This window comes from Dermochelys coriacea, chromosome 1 (genome assembly GCF_009764565.3).
Source record: "Dermochelys coriacea isolate rDerCor1 chromosome 1, rDerCor1.pri.v4, whole genome shotgun sequence".
In the NCBI taxonomy this organism is placed as follows: Eukaryota; Metazoa; Chordata; order Testudines; family Dermochelyidae; genus Dermochelys; species Dermochelys coriacea.
The window spans coordinates 57,966,293-57,987,721 of NC_050068.2; the positions used below are offsets into that span (position 1 = coordinate 57,966,293).

The window sequence follows — 21,429 nt, forward strand, 5'->3', positions numbered from 1 at the left end:
CTGCTTTCAGAATCATCTATCCCACTTCTACCATGCATGGTCCCAAATAACATTGGACTGCTGGGTTCTCCACGTGGTAGAAGTGGGATATTCTCTCCAATTCTGCTCCTCCCCTCCCTCCCATCCCATTTCCCCATCCCTCTTCAGGGACCCTTCTCATGAGCAGCTCCTTATCCAGGACATGTAATCGCTTCTCGCCATAGGAGCAGTGGAAGAGGTTCCTCAGGATAAGGGGCAAGGAGTTCTATTCCCGCTATTTCCTAATACCCAAGGCAAAGGGGGTATTCTAGACCTCAACAGGTTCATGGTAAAGTTGAAGTTCTGCATGGTCTCCCTGAGGACAATTATTCCTTACCTGGATCTGGGAGACATGAAAGACGCATACTTTCACATAGCTATTCAGCCCACGCACAGATGATTTCTGCGGTTTGTAGCCGGCCACAAACACCATCAGTTCACAGTCCTCCCCTTCAGTCTGTCGACAGCCCCCCAAGTGTTCACCAAGTGTATGTCATTCGTAGAAGCCTTCCTCCGCAGGAGGCAGGTGCAGGTATATCCTTACCTTGACGACTGGCTACTCAGGGGACACACCAGGGAGCAGGTGGAGTCTCAAGTCCGACTAGTCAGAGCGACTTTCGAGAGGCTGGGTCTCCTGCTCAAAGTGAACAAGTCAATCTTGTCACCGACTCAAAGATTAGAATTCATTAGAATTTATTGATGCGGTGCTGGACTAGGTGCAGGCAAGGGCGCTCCTGCCAGAGACCCAATTTCAGATCATGACAGACATTATCCAAAGCCTCAGGCGGTACCCAACCACTACCATGAGGGATGCCTGAGTATCCTCAGTCATATGGCAGCCTACACTTGTGAGGTATGGTATGCCAGACTGAGGCTCAGACTACTTCAAGCGTGGCTCATGTATGTATACCGCATGGGGCCTGGAATCTGTGGTCACAGTGCCAGACCAAGTACTCAAGTGCTCGATCCTTTCACAATCTGCAAGGGAGTCCCCTTCAACAGCCGCCAGCCCTCCTTGTCCCTACTAACGGACGCATCAGCTCTGGGTTGGGGGGCGCATCTGCGAGAGCTCCAGACACAAGGATTATGGTCGTAGGATGAGCTCTCCTTGCATATCAATATCAGAGAGCTTAGAGCAGTACGGCTAGCATGCCAAACCTTCCTATCCCAGCTCCAAGGCCAGTGTGTGTGGGTAATGACAGACAACACACATCAACAAGCAAGGTGGAGCCCACTCTTCCCCCCCACTCCCATGTTGGGAGGCCCTTCAGCTATGAGAGTTCTGCATAGCCCACTCCATTCACCTGGAGACGTTCTATCTCCCAGGTGTGGAGAACAAATTAGTGGATCTCAGCAGATCGTCTCACAATCATGATTGGGCCATCCAGCCGGATGTCATATATTCTATCTTCCAAAAGTGGGGGTTTCCTCAGGTTGATCTGTTTGGGCACCTCCTGTTGCTCTGGGTGGCAATGTTCTGCTCCTTTCAGAAACTCAGCCCGGCTGCGATCTCGGATGCGTTTCTGCTCCCCCTTGGAAGACCGTCTCATGTATGCCTTTCCACCATTCCAACTCGTGCACAGAGTACTGCTGAAAATCCACAGAGACAGAGCTGTAGTAATTCTGCTGGCCCCAGTGTGGCCCCGCCAGCATTGGTACACCACGCTTCTGGAGCTGTCAGTGGTGTTACCACTCTACCCCAATCTGATCATGCAAGACCACGGTTGCCTTCACCACCTGGACCTCCAGTCCTTCCATCTCAAGGCTTGGAAGCTTTATGGCTAAACCCAATGGAGCTCCCGTGCTTGGAAACCAGTAAGAACGGCCCTGGTCAGCAGCAAAAAACCATCCACCAGGGCCACTTATCTGACCAAGCAGAAAAGGTACAGTTGCTGGTGTGTTTAGCTTCACACTCCTCCGCTCCAGGCGTCTATACCACTCATCCCAGAGTACCTTCTGCACCTCAGCCAACAAAGCCTGTCAGCATCATCTATCAAGGTACACCTTGCAGCTATCTCGGCCTTCCATCCGGGAATGTCTGGACGCTCCATATTCACTAACCCTATGGTAGGACATTTCCTTAAGGGCCTGGAATGGCTATATCCTCGGGTTAGACAGCCCCTTCCGGCATGGGACCTTAACCTGGTCCTGTCCAGATTAATGGGACACCCATTTGAACTGCTGGTGACTTGCTCCCTTCTCTACCTGTCATGGAAGGTAGCCTTCCTGGTCGCCATCACGTCAGCCAGGAGGGTGTCGGAGTTAAAGGCCCTTACCTCTGACCCACCCTACACGGTCTTCCACAAGGACAAGGTGCAATTCAGACCTCACCGGCCTTTCTCCCTAAGGTAGTTTAACAATTCCATACTAGCCAAGACATTTCATTACCTGTCTTCTACCCCAAGAGCAAAGGCTGCACTCGTTGGATGTTCAGCAGGCATTAGAATTCTATATTGAGCGCACAAATCTGTTCAGGAGATCTAACCAGCTGTTTGTGGCAGTGACAGACTGCATGAAAGGACTCCCAGACTCATCTCAAAGATGATCTTCCTTGATCATGGCCTGTATCTGTACATGTTGTGAGCTGGCCCAGGTCCCACCTCGGCCTCTCAAGGCTCACTCCACAAGGGCACAGACCTCGTCAACTGCGTTTCTGGCCCAGGTCCCGATACAGGAAATCTGCTGTAAAGCTACTTGGTCCCCGGTGCATACGTTCACCTCTCACTGTGCCATCACACAGCACGCTAGAGATGATGCAGCTTTCGGCAGAGTGGTGCTCTCTTCAGTGATTTCTTAACTCCAACTCCACTTCCAGGATAGAGCTTGGGAGTCACCTGATTGGAATCGACATGAACAAGCACTCGAAGAAGAAAAAACGGTTACTCACCTTCTTGTAACTGTTGTTCTTCAAGATGTGTTGTTCACGTCCTTTCCAATACCGCCCTCCTATCCCTCTGTCGGAGTAGCCAGCAAGAAGGAACTGAGGAGGGGCCATGTCAGCAGGGTCATATATTAAGTGCCATGAAAGTGCCACTCCAGGGGGCTCCACAGCCGACCCAGTGGGGACTGCTGGGGGCAAAATTTCCGGCACAACGTATCATGCAGATTCCCGAGAAGCCTCGAGGCTCTTCTCGCTGGTCTGGGCTCCTATCCCACAATGGGACCTTAACTTGGTTCTTTCCAGGCTCACGGGCCCACTCTTTGAGCCAATGGGCTCCTGCTCCCTTTCCCACCTGTCATGGAATGTCGCTTTCCTTGTGGCGATAACATCGGTGAGATGAGTGTCGGAGATTAAAGCCCTGATATCAGAGCCGCCATATATGGTGTTCCACAAGGACGAAATCCAACTGCGACCCCATCCGGCCTTCCTTCCGAAAGTGGTGTCTTCCTTCTTAAGTTAAATATTTTCCTACTACTAATTATTGTTTGGCCATAAAATAAACATCAACTTCTTTACAGGTAAGTAATCCACAGATCCATATATTTAGCTACAAAACAACATCAGATTAGTAGCTTCATTAAGCCATATTACCTCAAAGTATAATTATTATCACACCTGGCTAAGAGGATAACATGTATGTAACACACCATTGCTGAATGCTTCCCTTCATGAGCATTATCATGAGCGCCTTACTTTTAAGAGATCCTTTTTATTGCTGCATTTTTATAACTCAGTGGGGTTTGTTTGTTTGTTTTTTTTGCCTTGTCCTGTAAGTACTCCTAAAACTAAATTGTGAGATTGGTGGCTACGAGCATGTGGTGGTAGTGGTGGAATGGTGGGCAGGCCCTGTTCAAGTGGGAGAGGCCAGAGGCATTCTGCCTACACAAAAAGATGTATCCATGGACACTTGGGGATCACGTGGATGAGCAGCAACTGCTATTCCCTTTAAAAGACACAGCGTGCATTCCCCCCTTTCCAAATTCCTGACCACAAATGCAGAAGAGCCAAAGGGCTCTACCCATGTTCTGCCCCATTGGAGGTCACTACCACTGCTATGATAAACCTACCTTGTGCTCAGAAAACAAAGGTACAGGATTTTGGCTGCCCCTTCAAGTCCCCACATCCCTGCACAACAACGTGAGAGAAACCAAATTATAACTCCTGCATATTTTATTGATTTGTGATTTTATGTTTATATATTTTCATGACATGAAAAATGCATAACATAAAAAGCAAAATATATATAGATAACAATTTAGACCAATATAAAAGAAAGATAAAATAATTGATAAATAAGTAGATTTTTGTTTTTCATTTATGCGGTAGTAGTGCTCGCTCTGTACCATGGAGACCTATGACCAGATAATGTGCTAATGTATAGCAGGTTTACTTGTAAAATCTTCTGACTAAAAGAAAAGCAAATTCTAAAGTGGGGCATATAGACAAGATGCTGGAGGAAAAAAAGTTAACCTAAACTGTGTTTATTTTAGGACAAGTTTTTAACAGGGGATGGGTAAAATGCTTGGTTACTCAAGAATCTTCAAAACTGTCCGACAGATTTAACAACTGATCCATTTGGGCACTGTCTTTCCAGTATTGTTAGAGCCATAGCAGTGGTTGATTATTTGACCGCAGTATTGTATAACATTCATTTAGAAACTGGAAAAAGAACCTGCTTTCCAAATACGTTGATTCTATTGTATGGTAGAATTGGGGAATTATAATTCAGTTAAGATATGTAATATAGATATTACAGGCATAACCTGGGTTTTTAAAGTATTGAGGCTGTATTAAGGCTGGTTATTGTAACAAAAAGATGGTCAAGGATATGTCTAAGACTGTTCTGGTTTTAATATTTTAAACATGGAAAATGAGGAGTTTAAATTAAATTTAGAAGCAAGAGCTAGATGATATTAGAATAATTGTAATCAACAGTACTGATAACATGATGTAGCTAGAGGGTACAGAAGTTATGGAAAAACAGATCTTCAAGAATAAGAATTGTCTTAATTAATCCTAAAATGTATTTGCAAAAGGAGGCAGGGAATAGAATCAGTATAATACTTAAAATATAAATCATGTAGAAGAATTACAATGAGTTTAATGGACTCCTTCCTACCTCGCTAAAAAAAAATCTGATGGTGGTATTACAGCACTATATATTTATGATTGATATGGACACCTTACTTGCGGTAATTTACCAAATTTAACTATTCATCATGTGTGTCTTATTTTTGTTCCTTAGGTGTGAGCATTTTCGTTCCATATTAAATAACAATGATGATGATATTATAGAAATGAGTGAATTCTCTTATCAAGTTTACCGAGCCTTCCTGGAATATCTGTACACAGACAGCATCAGTCTCCCTCCTGAGGAAGCAATAGGTAATTGGCATAAAGTCAAATAATGTCAAGTTACTGTTAAGAGAGAACTTTAAAGTTTGTTTTAACAGGTTCTAGAAAGATGGGGTTGATCATGTTCATTGTTATTTTACTATTCTTTAAACCTTCTTTTATGTTCCATCACATGTACCTGGATGAGGTGATCCAGGTAGCAGAGAATCATGTAGGAGGAGGATGGCAAAGATGCAGTGGGAGAAAGGGACAGAATGAACAGGAGGGGATGATGAAATGAACAGCAAATGTAGACTGTATTCAAAAAGGACCACTATTTCTCATATTAAAAACAGTTTTTAAAAGCCCCTGATACCTTCCTAATATTACCTTTCCATTTGATGTAGTTGCCACAGATATTATTTGACCACAATTGGGAAGGGAGCTGGCCCAGATGATCACTGAAGAGAGGAGAGATGGTTCACTAAATAACCTCTCTTAAAATGTGATGCAAACTGCAAAAAAGATGGAGAATTTGTGTCTTAATAAGTGTGAACTCTTCAATGTGCATAAAGCCTTTTTGGAGGTTTTGTGTAAAAGTTGATCATAGAATCATAGAGAAACAAACTGATAAATCTGAAATACAAGTTTATATGGCTTGCATAAAGACAAACAAATATCTGTGAATTTTCTACCTAATTCTCAACAGGGCTGCTAGATTTGGCAACATTCTATAGAGAAAATAGATTGAAAAAGCTTTGCCAGCAAACTATCAAACAAAGCATTTGTGAGGAGAATGCAATTGCTCTTCTTTCAGCTGCAGTCAAATATGAAGCTGAGGTATGGAAAACTTTTATTTGTACTAGAAGTTCCTTAGTGAGATAACTCTTTTTCTGAGACATGGAACTATTTATGGTAACTATTTATTGCAATTAATGAACCATCACACATGAATATTGTAATCAACTTGTCTGGCTTCCCTAAGCATGCACATTTCCCCTTTCAGTCCCTACAAAATGCAGCTGCTAATTTCATCTTCCTTGCCCGCTGATTCAATTGTGTCAGTCTCCTCTTTGAATTCTTTCACTGTCTCCTCATGTGCTCTGGCATGACATTTAAGCTTCTCATCACCACTCAGTACATAACTCTGCCAATGCCACTTATCCACCTTTGAGTTTTGCATCACCTTCTGACCATGTTCTGCCAATGTACCTTCACTGACCATTTGTCAGCTTTTTGCACAATCCTCTCTCTACCACCTTCCACAGGTCCCCTACACAGGATATCACCTCCTTGGGCTATTTTGTAAGGTCATTCTCTGTATGGATTTATTCCTCTCTCAGAGATTGACTTTTGCTATGCTGTTTACAGTGAATCATGTTGACATATAAACAAATTGCCTGTTGGTCCTTTTCCCCTATCCTGTGTCTTCTCATCTGTCTATTCATGGATTGTGAACAGGAAACGTCATTCTGGAATGTCTGGAAAGCACCAATCATGTAATGGGCACTAATTAAAAAATGTTTTATTTGCAAATATGCTAATATTTTATTTTGTGAAAGAAGTTTGCCTTTTCTTAATTTTTCCTTACTATTCTGTCTGCAAAATATCTGTAGTTTGGTATTTACAAGATATTTGAATATCAATTTTAGACTTAATATATCATTTCAACTTGACCAGCTAGTTTAAAGAAGGGCTCTTCATGAATACATCAAACTCCCACAAATATTAACACGAGTTAAGTATGTGCATTGAGACTAAATTTGTTACTGGCCAAAACAGTTGCCAATCCATTGATTCCAGTATAATAGCAGTCTGCGTAATCCAGTGGTGAATTTGACCCATCTGGTTGGTAGGGGAGTATGTGAGTAAATGGATGTGCTGACTGAACACCAAAAATATTCACTAGTGCTAATATCTTGGTTTATTAATTACTTGCAAAACCAGTTGTATCTGTCAGCTTGGCAGCTTTTTATAATTTACAGCTTCATCCTTATTAAGAAGTCAGGTCACATTGGAAGACCCAAGGATGGCGCTGAACTGAGAATTTTATTATTTCTTTTGTTTAGCTTTGCCTTTCTAAAAAAGCCTGTAGGGAGGGATTTAAATGAGAAGAATGTACATGTCTGGCGGAGCTGGATTGGTAGGCTGTTCCATGCATAGAGGACAGTGGGGGAGAAGGGACAAAAATGGAAGTAGAAGATGGGAGTGTTGAAACTGTCATCATTGATGATATAAGTATGACAGGATAAAAAATGAGATATAAATTGGGATTCATTTGTGCAGAGCTAGAAGATGAGGAGACAAGAAGTGTACATTTAATATGGAGGGGTTGGAAGCAGGGGGTGACATGGTCTGATTGACAAAAGAAGATAATTTTGGCTGGAGGCAGAGCAATGTGGGGAGATAGTGAGGTTGGTGAAGGTGCCATTAAGTAATCAAAGAGAAGATGACCAGGGCATTAATAATCGTGACATTAGGGACAGAAAGGAAGGGTCGGAGTTGTAGTGTTGTGGACACTGAAGTGAAAAATACCGTGGTGTGGGGAAGCACAGCAACTTTTACTCTTAATAGGATAGGTTTTCATTTGAAGTTTATTATAGAAACTTCAAAATAGACTGCCTCCCCTTAAAAATATTCTACACCTTTAATTCTACTTGTCAACATCAGAAAAGGCTTTGATCAACCTGTTTCACTTGGAACTATTACAAGTGCAATTATGTGTGTCATGCAACACATAAAACAAGCCTGGACAAAGCGCCCGTGAATATATTGTAGGAAACAGGTGGTGATGGGGATGGACTGGATGATGTCATCCATGTTTTCCAGCTCTACCTTCTATGATTCACAGTTTTAATTTGCAACTGTAATATTCTTTCAGAAATTTTGTATTGTCCTTTAGCACAGCCATTGATTATAAACTGAAGGAGGTAAGCACTGTTAAAACTGCAGAAATAGTGAAAGTATAGGATAGTGTGTCAGCACCTTAGCTTTGTAAGACTATAAGGTGCAGAAATGTAAAACATGAAATTTCTCTCTAGAGATCATCAGTTCATAAAATAAATCTATATGTAGCCATTGGAAAAGGTACCAATGTTCAGTTTCTAATTTATTTTCACTTTATGTAATCAACATAAGTAAAAGATGGGAATATGCTGCAGTTCAGAGCCCTAATATGAAAAATAAATTGACTCAATTGACTTTACCAAAGATAAGTGCATCCAGAAGTAATAGTCACAAATAGGACATCTTCGAAAATTGTGGAAATGCTTGCTGAAGTACTGTCTGTTTGTAGGAGTAGTTCTATGCAGTTGCTATTTTTATAGCACATTTCTAATGTACTGTGGACTGGATTGAAGATTAATTAGCTGTTGTTTATACTACAAATTAAAAGTTACCATTTACTAACCAGCAAAATTATTAAACATCATTCCCTGACTGGCCAGTGAAGAGATTTTTTTTTTTAGTACAACAGGGAAGCAACCTCCCTTAATTGTCTTTTAGACAAGCTATAATTTTCTTTTAGTACAATCTATAATTGCCCAGGCTCTAACAGTAGGATTCCTGGAATATAATCTGGAATGAAATCTAAGATGTCATTACATTTCCCAAGCACACCCTTCCCCCCTACCCTTGCCACTTCCTTCTGTATTTTTGGCCTTTCCTGTTCTTCATCTTTTTTGTTGTTGTGTCCCCCACCATACACACACTTTTTTTGGTTCCATGCCTTTTCCTTCTGGGCATTTATTCCCCACTTTATCCCACTTTTACAGCTGTTGGTCTCCTTTTTCGGCTTTAATTGCATCTCTGCAGAGGCAGCAGACTAGAAGCATTTAACCCATGGAAGGGACTACAATGGGAAATTAACTAGCATTTTTGGAAGTTCCCCTCTTCCCTCCTGCCCAGTTTGCAATACTTGTATACTTCACACAGAGGAAAACTGACTAGAATTTTCCACTGAATGCATCCGATGAAGTGAGCTATAGCTCACGAAAGCTTATGTTCAAATTAAATGTGTTAGTCTCTAAGGTGCCACAAGTACTTCTTTTCTTTTTGCGAATACAGACTAACGTGGCTGCTACTCTGAAACGTGACTAGAATTAGTACATTTCTTTTTGCAATAAGCTTCAAAGAGGTTGCAGATTGTGAATCATGAAGTCAAAATATTGCCTTGCTAACTCTATCTGTAATGTGCTTGCTGCAAAGGATAGGTTAATTCCTTTTCCTTCTGCAGAAGTTATTTACACAGGAACAAGCTGCAAAGGGGACAGGTATCAGTGCATAAAGAGAGGGAATGCTGCCACTGCTAGAAGGTTGAATGTGCAAGGCTCATGAGTGCAGTTACGGTTGCATGGTTTACAAAACATATGACAGTCATCCACGTTGGGTATACCTATGCTGAGAATTTTCAGAAAATCTCACTATTGATCTAACACTTGTACTAGTAAGTCAAGGACAAAACAGTTATTTTTACCATCATGTCTAATCCAGCTGCTGTTTTTTTCTCTGCACGTTACAAGATGCAAATTCAGAAGTCAACATGTATATCTACATCCTTGTGAGGCTAATGTGTTAAGTTAAGTTAAATTAAGTTAAATATTCGGTGTATAGGAGGCAGTTAATTTGGGGTCCCACAATGGCTAGAAAATAAATTGTATCTTTGACAAATTTTGCAGATGTTGAAGTTAATTTGGGTAAAGGAGGGAAGGAATCATTAGCTTTTTTTCCAGGGATACACTAAGAAAATTGAAGGCTTTATTGTGTGATGATGCATTTATTTCTTTTTGAGTGTACAAATAACAATTTTTAGAGTAATTGCATATGGTTGCATCTTTTGCATTTTTTTATTTTGTGTCAACCTTCAAGTTGAAATACATTAGCTGTCTCCTGTTCACATTTGTGACATGATCCTGATTTCTGGTGATGCATAAGGATTCATCATATAGTTCATATGAACAAATCTCATCCTGTTGTTTTTGAGGTGGTCACTTAGATTACCAAGCCCACTGCAGACTAGTCAGTCACAGGGTATGCTAGCTGACTGGATGATTGAAACTTTTTAAACAAGAGAATAATGAATGACACATTTTCACTGTCAATCATTTGTACTAAAATTCAGAAACTTTCCAAATTCACAAACATTTTTGTAGTCTTCCACATACTCTAAAAGCAACCCCATGAACAACAGTGGAGTGAAGAGAAACAGTTACTTACTTTAACTGTGATTTTTTGAGATGTGATGCAGATGTATATTCCACTTAGGTGTGTGCACACTTAGCGCACCAGAGCTGGAGAATTTTGCCTAGCAGTACCAATAGGAGGGCAGCGCTAGTGCCTCATGGCCAGAGCCCCGCCCCTGGCTATATGAGGCAGTGCCACCTGACCCTCCTCAGTTCCTTCACACCGTACAGACAGAGTAGACTCTGATGCAGAGGAGACAGAGTGTGCGTTGTGGAATAAACAACTGCATCAAATCTCAAAGAACCACAGTTTCAGTAAGTAACGGTTTCTTCTTCAAATAGATGTAACCATGTATTCCCCTTAGGTGACTCACAAGCATTGGGTATTCCCATAGCATTGGGCTTGGAGTCTAACTAAACAAGGACTGAAGGACTGCCTTCCCAAAGTTTGCATCTGCTCTCAATGCCATGGAAATGTGTCATGGTTTGTAAACATATATATTGACAACCATGTATCAGTCCTGCAAATATCCAACAGCGAGATGTCGCTTAAGAATGCTATTGACATAGCTTGTGCTCTTGCAGAATGTTCTCGCTCCTGTAGCAGGTGCATAGCCAAAGCCATTCATTTGCAGTCTTGATGCAGGAAGTTATCCACTTAGAAATCCTCTGGGAGGAGACTGCCTGTCCCTTCATACAGTCTTCACCTCATCTGTTTATGTCATATGCAGCAAGAAAGGGTTTAGTCCTGCCCAGATAGAAGGCCAGAATCGTCTGATGTCCAGTGTGTGAAGACGCTGTTCCTCTGGGGATGAATGCAGCTTAGGAAAAAATACAAGTAAATATACCATCTGGTTTCAATTAAATGGAGAAACCACTTTAGATACATGAATGGATGGATGAAAGACTGAGAGCGCTGATAGATGCTCCCTCAATGAGCTAAGCAAAAGGCCCGACCACTGAAGATGCAGCAAATACTCCAAGATGTCTTAGTTACTAGCCAGCATCAGCTGAACTCTGGAGGCCAATGACCATATTGAAAAACAATTCCACTTTGCTGAATAGGCTATCCTAATAGAGGGTTTTTACTACTGAGTAGGACCGTGTCAAACAACCACTGAGTATTTCTCTTCCTTATTCAACCAAAGAGCAGCTATGCCTTGAGATGTAGAGAGCTGAGCGTGGGATGCAGAGTGTGCTGTGATTCTGCATGTGCAGGTCAGGATGGACAGAAAGGGATATGGGAGGCTGTACCGACAGTTTGAGGAGGTAGGAAAACCAGCACTGCTTTGGCCATGCCAAGGCAATGAGGATGAGCTTGGCCCCTTCTGCTTTCAGCTTGAAGATGACCTGTGGAATGGTTGGAGTTGGAGGAAAAGCTTATAGAAGAGCCGACTGCCAGCTGAGGTGGAGAGCAGAACAACCAGCATTTCCTGTTGACCCTGTAGCAAACTCATTTTGTTCATTGTGAAGCAATACACTACAAAGATGATTCGCAGAACACTGGGCTTCAAAGAGCACTTGTTGAGGGAAAAATTCCTTCTGAGATGGTCTGCAAGATGATTCTGGACCCCAGGCAAGTGATCGGCTAACAGAGTTCTACTCCTGTCAATGCAGAACTGCCACAACCTGATCGCCTCTTGGCAGAGCACCCTGCAGTGTGCTATCCTTTCCGTGCTCACATACTACATTCCCGGGACCAGGTATGCCAGTGCCAGAAGCGGTGTGGACCCCGAAGTCAGCAGCAGTACCAAAACAGCTGAAAGTCACCCTGGTAACATCTGCAGTGCCAGCTGCAATGGTGCTGAGAAGTTTCTCGGTGTCCAGGACTCCTGCACCGAGCCCGTTACTGGCCCTGTTTCCACGGACTGTGGAAGGGGAAATATAAGGCTGCAGTGCCAACAGACTGGAGGGTTCAGTGGCCTGTCCAGGCAACGGGGCTATGAACAATGCAGTCCTTGCCAAGTCCTGGACCAAAGGAGAAGTCAGAATGGAAAGTCAAAGGAGGACTGTAGCCACTTGGCATGATGCTAGCAAGAAAACAGTCAGTGGCATCTCCTTTGTCAGTACCGAACTCAACAGATACCTTGGGACCAGAACTGGAGTTGACAGTACAGGTCTCTAATGCCCCTGCTCAGTGCCGGGGATCAATTAGAGGCACCCACACCATCCCATGCGCTGGCACTAACTCCATGCCTGTCTATGCTCTTCCTGGGGAGGCAGGAGAGTCCACGAGACCTGGAACAGTCTCATTTGGTTTTATGTGAACTTTTTCCTCAGTGCACTCAACACAGAATGGCTCCTCCCCCGCTTCAGAGCCAAGGAACCCAAGGGTAACGATCTCTGATCTGACATGGCTCTTAGTGCTGAAGCAGATCGCATGGCTTGTTTGCCTAAAACAGCACATGTTCGAAGTTTCCTATCCACCTGAGTCCGTTTCATGAACAATCTACAGACTGAACACTGCTTCTTGACATGGGCCTCACCCAAGCACAGCAAAGACTGTATGTGGGGATCATTATTAGGAATTGCTCCCACACACAACAGGCAATGTGTAAACCCTGGTGAGGGCATCACAGGGGAATACTTAACTACATACCCTTAGATTAGTGTGAGTTGTATGACTAATTACATACAACTAGAAAAACCACTAAATTCATGAGAGAGTGTGAGGTTAAGACAACACACAGTTTCAACTCCAGCCATGGGTAGTAAGAAGGCACTGGGGGGAGGGGGTGTGTGGAATGGTGCTGCCACACATAACCAGGTGAGGGACTATGGCTGCAAGGTGCAAGTGGTGCCCCTCTACGGCTCCTCCTAGGCAAAATTCTCCAGCTTCAGTAGCCTGGGCACACTCACACTTAAGTGGAATACATCGCTGCAGCTACTCTAAGAACCCCAAGTTTATGCATGACATCATTTGCAAATATTTTCATATTTGTGTTTCTACTTTGAAATCTAAGGGTAGGAGTGCCTTCACCCACTCTTCCCTTCCCATCCGTTTTGTATCCAAGGTCGGGCACCCCTTCACTCTACCTTTTCTCCAACATACTATTACTGTGCTACTCTTGCTTCAATCATCTTGCTGTTTTCAGTAGATTAGGGTCGATATAGGCAGCATCCTCTTTTGATAGTTAACTGAGCTTTTGAGGAAGTGTGGCCTTGAGTTGAGCTTTAGGAAGAAGGATAGCCAGATGTCAGTTGTAACCAGTCAAAATAGTAGTAGCTGCTTTGACCAGTTTCTGGTCTTGCTATTGTAATGTTTTGTTCTAGGTATTATTTAGCATTTGTAAACATTCAGGTGGATATTGTTGGGATGAAACAGATAGCCAAGATGTGAATGATCACTTAAATTTTTAATATCTTATTGAATAACTCATAACCTTATTTTGTTCCTAGGACTTAGAAGAATTTTGCTTCAGGTTTTGTATAAACCACTTGACTGTAGTTACACAAACTACGGGCTTTGCAGAAATGGACCATGACCTCTTGAAGAACTTCATTAGCAAAGCAAGCAGAGTAGGAGCATTTAAAAACTGAAGAATGCTTGCTTCAAAGAAAGATACTTTCGTCATGGGAACACTTCCTCTTTGAAAAACTTATCAGCACTCAGAATGCCTGGAAGAAAAGAGGACAACATCCATTAAAGTCAGGGTTAATGTTGATGGGCGGATTTAATAAGCTTCCATGTAGCCTAATGCACAAGCTTTGTGAAGATGGGTATGGTATAGAATAAACAATCTGCCAACAACTTAAGCTTAAAAAAAAATCCTAATGGAATAATTAAGTTTTCCTTTAAAATCAAGTGGACTGTTCACTGTTTTCCATTTGTATTCCTTGTTTTCTCCCTTGAAAAACAGCTCTTTAACATTTTCATCTGAGTTTACTGGATAACATGAAGCTGGCGGTTGCTAAAGCTTCATTATGCACCTTTAAGGTCAATCAAAGTAAATGTGCTACAAGAAGGTTCCTTTCTGGTTAATTTATCACCCCCTGTAGAGAAGTGTTGAGCTAGAAGCCTGTTTTGCTAAATATAGGATAAAGGAATATATTATACAAATTCCTCTTAAAAGAGCCCCAAATATAAAGAAAAAGCCACAGAATAGATACTTTTGTAAATTAGGAGCAGCCAAGGCTCAAGAGAAGGCTATGCTGAATTTAAATATGGAGGACTTATTTTAAAGGGCTAGTTTTGAGTTCTTGGCTCTTAAAGTCATTTTCTCGGATGAAAAACAATTGGTTCTTTTTTCCAGGGACTTTACCTCACCTTTCCAGTGGAACAGTAACTTCTAATTGGTTTTGTCATGTAATGAGTTATTTCACGGTTAGTTTTGCTGCTCAGAAACACACTTCTTCACCTGCCATGAAAAAGAAACTCAATGAAAAGGAATTATCAGTTGACTTTTCTGCCAGTGTTTACAGATAAGACAGGTGCTTGACATGAATTATGTGTGGGGGAGGAGAGATAGGGATAATTATAAATCAATTCAATGATTAAATAATGAAAGTTAAAGTCTTTTCACGTGGTAACCAGGTGCCATTCAAACGCTTGCTAAAGCAATGGGTGGAGAAGGTTTCAGTATGCTAATGCTTGCGTGGAAAGACTTTTGCACTGTGACACAGAATGCTGAGATTATAAAATGTTTATCAGTTTTAGTTTCTGTTATGATACAGAAGACTAATTTGTATGTAAATTATTTAATCTAATTTCTGTTAAAAGAATAGGTGAACTGACTTCACAAACTGATGGGCCAGTGGTTAGGACACCACAGTAGCCTTGCTCTGTCATAGACATCCTGTGTGTTTTTGGGCACATCTACACAGCAGCTGGGAGGTGTAATTCCTAGTTTTGGTTCCATACATCTGCTTGCTCTGCTCCAGTTAGCACCTACAAATTGCAGCATGACCATCGTGGGGTGACCCCAAAAACAGACTCATGGTACTACCAGAATAGCTTTATCTATTGTCCCCTCCTGGATTTAGCAGAGGTTCCCTAACAGGTAGCCTCCTAACTTTTACTTGGTTTCTGCAGGGTGAAAGGGAACCCACCCTAGAGGAATGACTCGGGTTTACTAGCAGTTCCTTTTTAGAAAAACTCCCCAGAATATTTTAGACCAGTTACCCTTGGGAGAACTCGGATACAGCCTTCCAATAGAATTGATAGATACACAGGCACTACTTTTCCGAAACAAAGTATCTTTTATTACAGTAGCACACTGATGATCCCTGGCTACAATGTAATCTAAGCATAAAGCGCTGGAAATAAATCCTTTAACACAATTCCTTAAAACACATTTTAAAATATCCCAACTGCAGTATCATACAGTTAGAACAGTATTAAGTGTTGCACCCTCATATGATAATGAGCAATGTGCAGTCCTGACAGCAATCTTAAATCTTCAACTTTATACATATGAATGTTACATTGTTTTATAAAACACACGTTCATTAACCCAGACATACATACACATGCTCATTAATCCTATTTCTGTTCTATATTTCCACTATACCTAGCATGCTTACTTGCCATAGGTACCTTTCTCTCTGCTCTCTCAGGGTCCGTTCTGTTCTACACCGCTGCCAATTTGGATACTTTTATTTTAATTCTTCCACAATGTTTAGCTAATGATGGCAAAGTGATATTTTTAGTGCTGTGCTTAGGAAACAGACTAGAACAGCTCAAAAATTTCTAGTATCAATCACTGGAATGAGGAGTGGCCTGGGCTAGTCATCTGAGAATAATCCTGCCCAAGTCCCTGGATATGTACTTGGATAGCTAGCCTGAGCTGCTATGGCCACAGTTATTTTTAGGCACTAGCTCAAGCAGAGCCAGTGCATGTACATCTACCCAAGCTGGAAATAAAATCTCCCAGCTGCTGGGTACAGGTATCCTTCGTCTATGTCTCAGTTCTTCCTCTGTCAAAAGGGGATAATAGCACTTCCCTACCTCACAGGGGTTTGGGGAGGGTAAATCTATTAACTTGTGAGGTGCTTAGAAATGATGGTAGATAGACCAGATTCAACCACCACTAGAAATATTCTTTAAGCTGCTGTGTCACTATTGTCTAAATAGTAGAGCTGGTTAAAAGCTTTTCTGATGGAACTTTTTCTGGAATGGAAAATGCCCTTTTGTAAAAACAAAACACATTTGTTTCATTTAGAAATGGTTGAAAATGCATTTTGATGACGCCAAATTATTATTTTGGCACTTTTGGAACAAAATGTTCCAACTTTTGTTTTTAGGACCATTGTTTTATAAGAAATTTTGAAACAGTAAATGAAACATTTTCAGCTGAGATAAAACAGGTTTTCATAAAATTCAGTTTGCAAGAAACTTCAAAATCACAATTGCCTGTGAAATGAAAATTTGGGCATCTGCACTCCTCTACTAAATAGTCTGCATTCAGTGACTAAGGAAAGAAGGAAGCATTTGTAGATGAGTCTCACAGGAAAACCAATTCTGAGCAGTGTCCATCACCCTTTAGTTGCTTCGCCCTAAGCAGCATTTCAGTTGTGCACACCAAAGCTTGGGCTGTTTTCTTTCAGGCAACTTTTTATTTTTGTAGTAGTGACCATATGGAACTAACTCTTTGAGAGAACTTCTCTGCAGTGATGTCTCTTTAAGTGAATTTCTCTGTAGTGAGGATAAAATGCAGACGTCTTCATTTGTTCATTCAGTGAGGATTTTATGCATTTAATTCTTGACCTGGACAATTTAATAGTATATTTATACACTGCTATATGCACATGTCATAAAAATATATTTATTTAGCTTTCATTCACATTACTCATTAATCAGCAACACAAGTTACTTTCCTTTGCACTTAAAGGTCAAGCCTTTAGAAGCGCATCGACTTGGTGTTGGAAACCAAAAAGCATGTGTGTCTATACAGGTGCATACTCGAACAGCAATGTGAGGACACTAAATCCAGCCTGGGCGGTAATGGTTTTATTTTTTTTTTGTTTTTGATGATCGAGGCTGCTGCTGCCACCACTCCTTTTGATCTTGGAATTGGATCCATTGTTAGCCAGTATTAAATGTGTTTCTGGAGACTCCAGTTCAGACAGCAATGAAAAAATATTTGTAGACATTTGGGATTGTAATCCTAGACAGGTGAGGTATTCATTTGAAAACTTGACTGATGACCTAAAATATCCTTGGACAGCTAAACAAGAGACTCCTCCAACTAACCACTGGGGAAAACAGGTAAATAAATATTTCTTGAATTAAATGAAACTTAAAAGGAATAAAAGTAAACTACTATCTCAGTGATTGATGTTAGTAGGTTCAGCCTCATGGTGTTTTCTAGGACCCACCTTTGGAATGATGGAGCTTTATTACAAAGCACGTTTACTGTGTAAATTGCTCTAGTGTATAAATGCTTTTTATATAAACTGAAGATAATTGTTTCCTTGGGATTACTTTGTAAAATAAAACCTTTATCCATTAGCATGACAAATTTTGCTTGACCCCCTAAGGATGTATGTAGCCCTACCATAATAAAATCCAGCCAACTTCAGATTTCTGTAAAAACTCATCTGGCTTTATAGACAACTAATAAAACATTTATATTTAGGATCTTAGCCTTTGACCTATTCACTTTTTATTATAATCTAAAGCCTACATAGAATTGCTTTGACCATTCTTGAACAGCTGTTTATTACTTCCTTATTAGCACATTGTGGGGATGAGGGGAGAGAAATAGGTAACTTACAGGATAAAAATTGCAGTTCCAAAGTATAGTGTAAAGACCACAGTCTTTTTCTAAAAAGACAAGGAGTACTTGTGGCACCTTGGAGCCTAAGGTGCCACAAGTACTCCTTTTCTTTTTGCACATACAGACTAACACAGCTGCTACTCTGAAACCAGTCTTTTTCTAAGGGCTCATTTACATGTGGCAAGCTGGGGTGAAAAATCTACCCATGCACTAGCCTACTGTACACTAGGAATCTGTGCAGACCCTACTGTTATGCACTAAAGGTTCCATAGTGCCCTTTGAACTACTCCTCTTTCAAAGCAGGGTGGGATCACTGAGTGCTACAGAACTTTAGTGCCCAGCAGCAGATTAGGGAGGAGTAGATTTATAGCCCAGCTTGCAGGGTGGGGAATGACTAAGTGTTTGTATAGACAAGACTTTAAGGAAATGACTGCTAGACTCATGAGCAGCAATAAAACCAATGTCTGCACAAAAATGGGGGGAATTTGACAGGGAAAGAGATTTCAAGTCTTTCAAAGAAGTTAATGCAGTAGTGAAAAACTGATTGCAACTGGATGAAATGTGTTTTTGACATACCACTTCTGCTTGGTAAAGAAGGTTTGTTTGTTTTTTTCAGGATATCTGTATAAACTAAACTTGTTACATTTTAAAATATTCACACTGTATCATGTGCTGGTTTCCTACAGCAACACAACCTTCTACAGATGTCCGACCATTTCATGCACTTTTATAATTGGTTTCTTTCTTGGCCTGTGAATAACTGTAGTAACTCACATACTCAAGTGGGCGTACATGTTGTTTACTTAGACTTGTCTAGAGTACCACTGTTTTGGAAATACAAAATTCTTCATGTATAGATCTACATGAAAGAGCTGAAGTTGCACTGTTGAAGAGGAGCATAAATAACTGAATTCAGTTTTTTATATTCTGTTTCAGTAATAGTTAATCAGAGAAGTTACTCTGACCTTTAAAACACATCACATCAGGAAATAAGAGGACATAAGGAAGGGACCCAGACATAAAACTGCAGGGAGAAAAGATCTCTAATACTATTGTTTGTCCAACTTTGGATCCTTAAGGCAGGTTGATTTCCCTTTCTGAAATAAAATTTCAAAAACACTAGATCATTTTGAAGAGTTGTGTGTGAAGCAGTAATAAAAAGTACTAATCTCAAACTTTCAAAATCCTCTTAGGGCAATTGGAGCATTTACTGTAACTTACCAGAAATATCAAATGTACTGCTTGGAAATTGTATTCTGACAGTTAATGTGGTAGTTTCTGTAAACTGGAGATAAGATATTTTGCTGAAAACATTTATTTTTTTAGGTGAAGGTTTAGGTTAAAGCAGTCAAGAGTGACAAATTGCTTATAGCACCCAGGTGCAATTTGAAGTCATATGTACTGATTTTACAAACATTCTGGTCAGCACTGCAAAGCTAGCATAGCAACAAACTTTGTATCCAGTTGCATAAAATCTTACTGAGAAGATAGGTAAGTTTTAAGCTCCAAATGACAGGGACCTAAGTTTGACGTAGCAGAGCAACAGCTGACAATCAGCAGAAAAGAAAATGAGGGCTACAACAGTAAGAAATTTGTGAAATAACTTTCTATAACATACATCTGACTTGCTTTCTTTGTGGTTTGTGTGCGTTAATCATTTGAAGGTGGAAAATCAGTTAAGAAGGTCAAGAGTAGTTAAGTAGATAGAATACTATTCCATTCTACTTCCCATGTCATCAGTAGAACTTCAATTAAATTGTAATTCCAGATTCTTTAGTTGGTGATGACAGAAGAAGAAGAAAGAGTAACTTGATTTTCAGGTGGAGTCTGCATTGTTCCATCTGAGGTTGCACAGTCTAGTGGGTAGGCCTAGACTGGGTAGCTGGAGACTTGAGTTCTCTTCCCATCTCTACCCCTGACTTGGACCAATTCTGTTATACCATTGTGCCTCATGGTCCCCTCCTGACCTTTGTCTTGTCTATTTAGACTAAGTTCCTCAAAGCAGCATCTCTATATGTTTGTACAGTGTCTAACACACAGGGGTCCTTATCTTGTGTGCTACTGTAATACAAATAATGATAATGCTGGTAGAAAATAGAGTTAGAAAAATCTGAAATGAACTCAAACTGAGGGAACTACTGGAAGTTTGTAGATGGCTTAGGGCTCAAATGTATATTTAGATCTAGATCCCTGTACATGTACAGAGCTTCACTGAAATCGATGGGGGCTCTGCTCACACCAGTTGTAGGATTGCAGCCTAAGCATGAAACAGAAGGATGTTATTTCCACATGATACTTTCCCATTAACTTTATACCTAATAAAAAAGGAAGTTACAAAGATCACCAATAAATCTTATTAAAGCTATTTTATTTATCTTGAAAGGAATGAAATCCATTTAGTTGTACAATATGCAACCATACACATTTAAATGTAGTCTTCAGTCTGCCTGAACAAAAAAAGTACATTGTCACAGTACTGAACTCTGCAGTATACTACTCCTTGCAGTTCTCTAGCCAGCAAAGTTAAGATCTGGGCACTATTCTAACTGCAACTATGGAGCTTAAAGTCAGTGTATCCCATTATTTGTAGTATGTTTCACCTGTAAACTCTACAAAAAAATAAGCAAAGAAATGTAAGATACTAACACTTCTGTACATACTTCTGGAAGTTGAAACCAAATTCAGACTTAAAACTTAAGGTAACTTATTTCAAAGTTCATCAAAATATTTCCAAATCAATATACTGTTGTACAGTTTTTAAAAATTGCTCTATGATTAGATTTTGACTGACAAAAACTGATCTTTTTTTAAAAAAAAAAAAAAGATGACACTACCGAAAGTATTTTCTATTTTCAACTAAGAGATTTCTAACTAAGTTACCTACACAAGATTTTTTTTTAAAACAGTTTGTGTAATAAAACCCATTTTTTTTTATTTTATTTTATTTTTTTTTACTGTATCTGCTTTAATTTAGGTAGTTGCACAAAACTAAATCTTCATTAAAATGAATGGATAATTCTAAAGGCAGCAGTCATCAAAAAGTTCTGTTAGAGCTGCTTTTTAGACTACTAGAAATAAAATACCCACAACTGAGTAGCTAATTTAAAAATGTATTTGTTTAGCAATAATTCAAATAGTCTTAAAAGTTGTGTCCTTTTATGAAGAGAGGGAGGACTTTGACCACATTTTTCAAATCTGGATGCTTCACATGTTAAACTTGACATAAATATGAATTTGG

General features: G+C 40.5%; 1 protein-coding gene across 25 annotated transcripts in view; it reads left to right on the forward strand.

Annotated features, from left to right (window-relative positions):
* The window catches only part of RCBTB2 (RCC1 and BTB domain containing protein 2), an 82,295-nt gene extending 63,026 nt beyond the window's left edge, over positions 1 to 19,269 (forward strand). For 18 of the 25 annotated variants that reach the window (XM_043504524.1, XM_043504525.1, XM_038386563.2 and 15 more), the window contains 3 exons: positions 5,205 to 5,344; positions 6,003 to 6,133; positions 13,873 to 16,710. In XM_043504524.1, the coding sequence (XP_043360459.1) occupies positions 5,205 to 5,344; positions 6,003 to 6,133; positions 13,873 to 14,013 (412 nt within the window). In that variant the 3' untranslated portion in view covers positions 14,014 to 16,710. Of the gene's footprint in view, positions 1 to 5,204; positions 5,345 to 6,002; positions 6,134 to 13,872; positions 16,711 to 17,303; positions 17,681 to 19,127 lie in introns of those variants that run through there. The other 7 variants (XM_043504533.1, XM_043504534.1, XR_006277733.1 and 4 more) reach the window with 6 other exon arrangements.
* Positions 19,270 to 21,429: the final 2,160 nt, after the last annotated feature.